The 7500-nt window shown below is 37.3% G+C and overlaps 1 protein-coding gene across 1 annotated transcript in view; it reads right to left on the bottom strand.

The window, feature by feature from the left end:
• LOC138054396 (uncharacterized) overlaps nt 1-7500 on the bottom strand; it is a 25763-nt gene that overhangs the window by 14352 nt on the left and 3911 nt on the right. The window contains exons 2-5 of the mRNA XM_068900839.1: nt 5887-5980; nt 5504-5573; nt 3139-3256; nt 2081-2184 (exon numbers count right to left, since the gene is read on the bottom strand). Coding sequence (XP_068756940.1) covers nt 2081-2184; nt 3139-3256; nt 5504-5573; nt 5887-5980 — 386 coding nt within the window. The remainder of the gene's footprint in view (nt 1-2080; nt 2185-3138; nt 3257-5503; nt 5574-5886; nt 5981-7500) is intronic.

Genomic DNA, 7500 nt, shown 5'->3' with positions numbered 1-7500 from the left:
AACCTTTGTAAAACCAAAACCAAAGTAATTACTTTGGCCAATCAAAAAGGACGGAGACAATCCAGTAAACCAATCAAAACTCGAACTAATTACACGTAGCCGACACAAAGCGCGGGAAAATGTGCACGCGCGAGCCACGATTGGTTTTGGTTTCACTTCTGATTGGTTGAAAAAGTGGCGCGATAACTATGAACCAATCACTGAGTGAAGTAATGAAAAACCAAAGTAATTACACAGTTACTTTCGACACTCAATTGAAAACCACTCTAAATGTGATCGGTGTGATTCTGATTTTGTAGGTTGCATCCACTCAGGAACATAGGTATTCCGCCATAGGCAAGCATCTTATTAATATCCATGGTGGTATTGACACATCTAGATTAAGCAGTCCATTCTCTTTTCTCACGAAATGCCAAACTAAGTTTGATTGTCTTCTGTATGGAATGCTTTTCATTAAGGAACTTAAGCCTTCACTCAATACTCAAGCACTCCATTCCAGCTAAGCTTTTTACTTGATCGCATCTCTAGGGTAAACAGCATAACTTCATGCTTTATTCTCATTATATATTCGAGTTCATTTATATTTTAATTGCTTGATAATGTAAGTCGAAACGTCGCATTTTAAATTTTTTTACCGTTTTTTACCATGTTTAATATTTTATCGCAATGTTTTATGGATTTATATACAAAATCTCTTCTAATTAATATAAATATATATATGGCTTACTTTCTCCCTAGGAGGTGGGGGAGAACTCCCTTATATGGGCTATATAGGTATGTGCGACCCCAAAGTGTATGCTTTTTTAGCCGTTTTGGTCTGCAATAGGGTAGAGATTTTGACCACTTTGGTCTGAAATAGGGTATGGAATATGCAGTCAAGTCTCGAAATTGGGTATGTTTTTTAGCAGCTACTTCTTCATCATTAAGTGATAAGACCATCAACGGCGGAAACGCAAATTAACTGTTCCTAGTATAGTGTTGATACCACTAGGTATAATCTTCACTCATTTAGTTATTTTGCAAGTAAATAATTATATATCATGGCCGGACAATTTGCGTACATCGACTTCTCTTTCTGCGTTCAATGCTTGTTCGAGAACTATAAAATCTGATAAACAATGTTGTTCTTTGTGCGAGAGATGCTAGTCTTGAATGGTGTACGGTATTCCGCGAAACAAAACAAAAATGGAGGATGTTACATGGTCGCAGGGGGATGCGAAATTTCTCTTCGAGTGTTGAAAAATATTTTTCAACACGAGAAGAGAAATTTTGTATCTCCAAGCGGCCATGTAATATTCTACTTATTATACAAACACCAATGAAATACTAAATCATTTCACGAAAGGCATCGGAAGGCGCGATTTTTAAATGTAACCATAGCAACATTGATCTTTTCATGTGTGAAGATGACATGTATCTTCACGTGTGAAGATATCATGTTTTCGCGCGAAAGCTCACGTGGTATTTCATTGGTGTTTATATAATAAATATTAATCTTTCACTGTACTTTACTGAGGACTTTTAAAACATCTTGCTATCATAGAAACTCCTCATTGTTAACAAGAACTAATGTGGACCAAAAAATTTGAAGTGAGTCACTACATGCCTTTCAATTGAAGTTAAATTTATACAGTTCTGGCCATATATTTGCCACAAAGTTCACTTTGTTTTTTCACACACTTATGAGCGTATTAGTGCGGTCATGCTATAACACGTTTTCTCAGCAAAATCAAACTTCAAATTTATTGACTCTTTATTCAAATTAAATTTATCACTACACTTGTGAGCGCACAAGTTAACAATAATTATTGCAAACTACAACCTAATAGTCTGAGTGACTGTTTAAGCCAGAGTCATGCACGACTGATCAGACATGGACTTATCACATTTAGTTGACAAGTTTTCTCACAGTTTACAGCATCTATGTTATATAATGAGTGTTTTAAGTTAAACCAAACCTACATGTATAACATTCGTTAACAAGGATTAGTGGTAGATCTTATAAAATATTATTGTTCTGGTTGAACTCAAACCTTTCGTTGTATCTCTCACAATTATTTATGTTGGTAACACTTTTCACTTAGTGATGCCAATAACACCACAAGCAAAACGTCCTCCAGCATTTCCAGTCTTTGTGCTTTCCTCATTGCCACCTTTTCCCAAATCATCTTCCTTTGCATGAACCTTTATTAAGAAAAAGACAAAAGATCTCTAATCAATGGTAATAATTACAGTAGAGTAGCAGCTCTCGTAACCTGCTATTGTTTGGTATTGTAAGCAACTTCTATTGTTTTTAAGTCTAAGTCATTGTTTCAATTATTGTTTAGTCTTTTGCTTTTGGGTTGGGTAGCAAGCCAATCATAATTATATGTTACGAGAGCTGCTACATCACACAATAATTAACATGTTCATCAAACAAAGTGGATACAATACAATAACTTGCAGTAACAAGATAAGAGGGCTTTGTTATGACAATGATATATATATACTTTACTTTATCCCCCCCCCCCCCCCTCCTGAAAGCTCCTTTTTCTTTAGCTTCTTTCGTAACTTATGGCAAAGGTTGTTGCTACTCCAATCCCATCGCATGCACAACTTGTCCCTAGTAATAATACTGGTACTCATTTTACCCACCATGAATGGATGGAAAGCTGAGTGAACCTTGGAGCACACGAACTGGGATTAAAACTCAGAGCACTGAGATGTAGTCCCAGGGCGATATCTACTACACTACCCACGCTCCATCAATGCTATGATCCTAAACAGCTATATCTACACTACGCACGCTCCATCAATGCTATGATCCTAAACAGTACCTCTCAGGACTTCACTCACCCAGACAACCATACTTCACTCAATTATGATATGACGACTGGGTTCCACCGTTTCCAACCTTTACAAAACTTGCAATAAGAGATTATTACATTTTAGCAGAGATATTGCTAAGAAAAGCTATGTCAGCTCACTTAGGAACCCAACCAAAGATTTTTGACGGTGAGCCCTACAAAAGCTCTAAACCGTGGTTGTATGATTGAATTTGAAGCAGTGAAAAGGTCTACTAAGCTGGATGCTGGCCCTTAGCAACACCTTTGGTGAAAGCTTGCATCATGTACAGTTAAAGGATAATTTGCTTCTCACCACAATGGTTCGTCCAACAACTGAATTATTTCCAACTAGAGTAACCAGTCTGTCTGTTATGTCAACTTTGGCTACACCTGTATCATCTGCGATAATGTTACCAAGGTCTCCATAATGACTGTGTAAAGAAAGAAATGGTATTCATACAATGTTTGTCAACAAGAATTTTTTTTAAATTTCCTTAAATTAATTAATTTATTTATACACTACTGACAATAATAATATTTACAATACATTATTATATAGATATTGATGAAATACCAGGATTTCTCCCTTTACTAAAAAATCATATCTTCACCGCACGCAGTGAACATATCATTTTTATCTTTCACATGTGAGGATATAGGTGTTGTCATGGTGAACACAATTACCCGATAAAACACGAGCTTTCTCTTCATTTTAAGATACTTTTGTGCTTTAATATAATTCTTCTCTACTACATTAGCATTTCATATCTTGTTTCATGTTACACAACATGTGTGTTTTAGCAGTTGGTGACCACTTTTTCATCATTTCGAAAATGAATAAAACAACTTGTTTTAAATCTAGACATTTCATCAATATCTATATGATAAACAGAACATTACATGGCCGCTTGGGGATACGAATTTTATCTTTTCATGCTGAAAGTATCTCTCACTCGTTTGCTTCGCTCACTCGTGAGAGATACAGTACTTGCAGCACTTAAAAAAATTCGTATCCCCGCGCGCCCATGTAATATCCTCTAAACCTACTGTCTACTATACAATTACAACAACACTGATTACAATAACGTTATCAATATATGTCGACTCCTACTTTTAGTTACCCTGGGTTCCAGAGGCTATTTTCTCGCTATGAAAAGAGCGAGTCACGAAGTGGCGAGAAAAACCTCTGGTACAGGCTGTTAAAAACCTCACTTCCATGCAAACCAACTTATTTTGATTGACTTCCAGAGTAAACCGGTTTTATCCACGTGATAAAAATATTTGTGCAATGTTTACCGGTCACTCTACTGGGAAATTCTCACGGTGGAGTGAATAAATCGTTGTCACTGTCACGTAACAAAAAAGTAAAATCGAAACTGTTCAATGAAATAAACCAAAAACGTGGAATGTTGTAGGAGACAAATTCATAAATCACCTCACCAGTACTCAAGTCTGTGGGATACATCGTTTCTGAGTTTTTTATCGAAGCGTTTCACGCAACTATTATTTGTTACATTCCAAACGTGAATTGGAGAAATACGAAAATTGCATTCAAGTCCTAGAATCAGAACTGAAAAAATTTAAAGAACTTTACGTGGAGTCCCTGGAGCAGTTTCAATATGACTCGAAGCATTGAGGTGTAAAGATGTCAGAAGCTCAGTCACACCTTCGTCAAATTCCCAAACAAAATCAGAGTGCTAGTTCGATTACGCCCCCTCTAAGGCCACCCAACAGCAAACATTCATCCAGCGTCAATGAGACGAATTAACCTCAATCTGCCAGCCATGAATTTGTGATTATTGTGTCGCTGTCGATCGCCACTGTACCGTTCATCGTCTTCTTGTATTACACCAGTGAAAAACCGGTTTGATCGTCCCCCTCGACTTAACCAGTGGCAATCCTCATAAAAAACGGTTTGTCGATCGACCAATGAAATCTCCAGGGTCAAAAGTTGACTCTGGAAGAGGAAAGCGCAACATGATTGGGGCGGCATGTTCAGAAAGGTTAACAGCCTGTACCAGAGGTTTTTCTCGCCGCTTCATGACTTGCTCTTTTGTCGCTCTTTTCATCGCGAGAAAATAACCTCTGGAATCCAGGGTAACTTTTAGTAATCATGTAATTAATATAACATAGATCTATATTATTTGATGAGTAAGTTAAGTAGTGTGCCACAAAAAGAAAAGAAACAATAGCCTCATCTCTGTTTAGGGGCTGGGAAGCAATATAGCACAATTTTTCTCAGAAACAATAACTTAAATAGAGTTAAGCATAGGGTTGAGTAGATGTAGTATTGCTAATGTGAGTGTTTGCATTGCCTCACTTGCAGTAACAAGATGTGGTATCAATATGAGAATAATAATAATAATAATAATAATAATAATAATAATAACAACAACAACTTAATTTAAGTGTCAATGGACTTCTTAGCACAAGAGCACTAATTGGGGACACTAACGAAATTAACTCAAATCAAATCAAATCAAATCAAATACTGGTTTTTTTTTTGTGGAGTGGGGAAAATTGGAGTACCAGGAGAAAAACTTCTTGGTGCAGAGTAGAGAACCAACAAACTCAGCCCACATATGACGCAGAATCTGGGAATCTAATCCAAGCCACATTGGTGGGAGGCGAGTCTTACCACTGCGCCAAACCTGCTCCCAAATAATAATCGAATTTACCGTTGCTCATCCTCTGGGCCTCCATGCAATTTCCCAGCTGGGTTGAAATGAGGACCAGCACTTGTACAACCTGAAGAGCAATAAGTTAAACATAAATTAGCACTGTCAAAAAGGCAATCCTCCCATATCCTTTCCGCAACAGAAAAAAAAAGGTTAATGTCTTCCCATATAGGCAAGGCAATACAAAATTGCAAAAGGCAAAGAATTGCCTTGATAATAAATCTTATTGAACCTTGGGAGCAGCTGGGTCAAGGTGCCGATGCTGCCACAAGGGGATGGAAACCAGCATTGTCAGACAGGACTTGGATCTTAGTATTAAAGCTACTTAGCTATTGTAGCTTAATTTAAAGACAAGAAAGAAGATACTTTGGAATCCAACCTACCATTTGTACCATCTCCAAACTGATGGACATGGAAGCCATGTAGTCCAGGTGTGAGACCTTTAACTTCCCCATGAATCCTGCACAATTCCCCTTTCTGAATAGACAAACAGCAATGAAGACAAGATCTTGCCAAGTTATTCTAATGGTCAAGAGCCCTACCCACTGGACAAAATTAATCAATATCTGGTAGCTACTTAAAGTGCCCTTATGATAAAAAGAATCAATTCCTTTTTTTATCAGATTCAGAAAGTGTGTTCGCTTGACTTGACTGACTTGACACCTGACTCGCAAGATCTTGAGCTTAAACTTTTATCCAAAGGCCATTTACTTTGAGTGTCAGTTTTGGATTTCACGGTCCATCATTGCTTGCATTCAAAACTGACCAATTGGACCTCAGAGGGTTGGATCCAGGGAAAAGTGGCGTCAAAGGCTCACTAGCTTACTACGATTCTCGGTTGAGTGCAGCACTGGGAGGTTTCAACGTTTGAGTTTCCATGTTGTCAATGGCAACTTGCTTTGTTTCTGAGAGTGACTTTTAGGGCCTTAACGTCATGAGCAATGAAGCCCACCAGTACTGAAGGAGGAATTAAATAGGAAAATTCCACTTAAAATAAACAGGTGTCTTTTTGAAATCGAACCTTTAAAACTTTGGTCACTTAGTGTTTAGTTAACATAGATTTGAAATTCAAAGAAAAATAAGAATTGATTTTTTGGTCACAGGGGCACTTTAAAAATAGATGAGTGTTGAGAAACACTCAATTTTTTCCTTCAAGGACAGATATGGGATGTCAACTTATGCTAAGGATCACTGATAACCTCGCAATAACCCAAAAAAATCGCATGCATTCAAGATCTTTTCTCTAAGAGAAGAAAATAATGGATGAAAGAATTTTCTGGCCACATTCAAGTCAGGCAACAAAAGGGTGGAACAGAAGCAAAAATTTGCTCCAGAAGATGCAGTGCTACTTGTCACTCCTACTAACCAACAGGGCAATAAGTATTTTCAGGTCATGTCAGTGTTGTGCTTGTAAAATCTGTTGGAAAGGAATAGACAAGACCAAAAATAAAGTTAAATGCCACGCTGAAGGAACAGACTTACTTAGATAACAAAACACATTTGTTTGTTGAAGTCAAAGTGTGAGGTTCTACAGGGAGCACAGTGTTATTAGCTTCATGTTCCAGTTTGTGCAATTTGGTCCATTACTACTAACCCTTAGGCAATACAATTTAGGAACTACTTTTCACAAGAGTCAGAAATCCGATAGTTTTGTAGTTGAGTTTGTACATTTCAATAATAGAAATAATAATCATGATTTTTGGCCAGTTTTCTAGTTTGATTTAAAAACTTAATGAGCCTTTTCCTTTGTGTAGTTTTTCAGTAGGATGTCATAAAATATCTCCAGCCACACCCAGATAGGCTCTTTTAGGGGGTTACTTTTTAACCAAAATCGTCCCCAGTACTCCCCTACACTGTGGAATGCACCACACAAATGCCAGAACTGTACCGTATGCAGTGAGTTGAACGTTTATTTTCAAAGCCAGAAATTATACTGGTGCAACTAACAACAATAATAATCATTAAAAATATTTATGTGGGTCATGCTGGTTGTTTAT

Source organism: Montipora capricornis, chromosome 6, assembly GCF_036669925.1.
Source record: "Montipora capricornis isolate CH-2021 chromosome 6, ASM3666992v2, whole genome shotgun sequence".
NCBI lineage: Eukaryota > Metazoa > Cnidaria > Anthozoa > Scleractinia > Acroporidae > Montipora > Montipora capricornis.
This window is presented reverse-complemented; position numbering and strand designations above follow the sequence as displayed.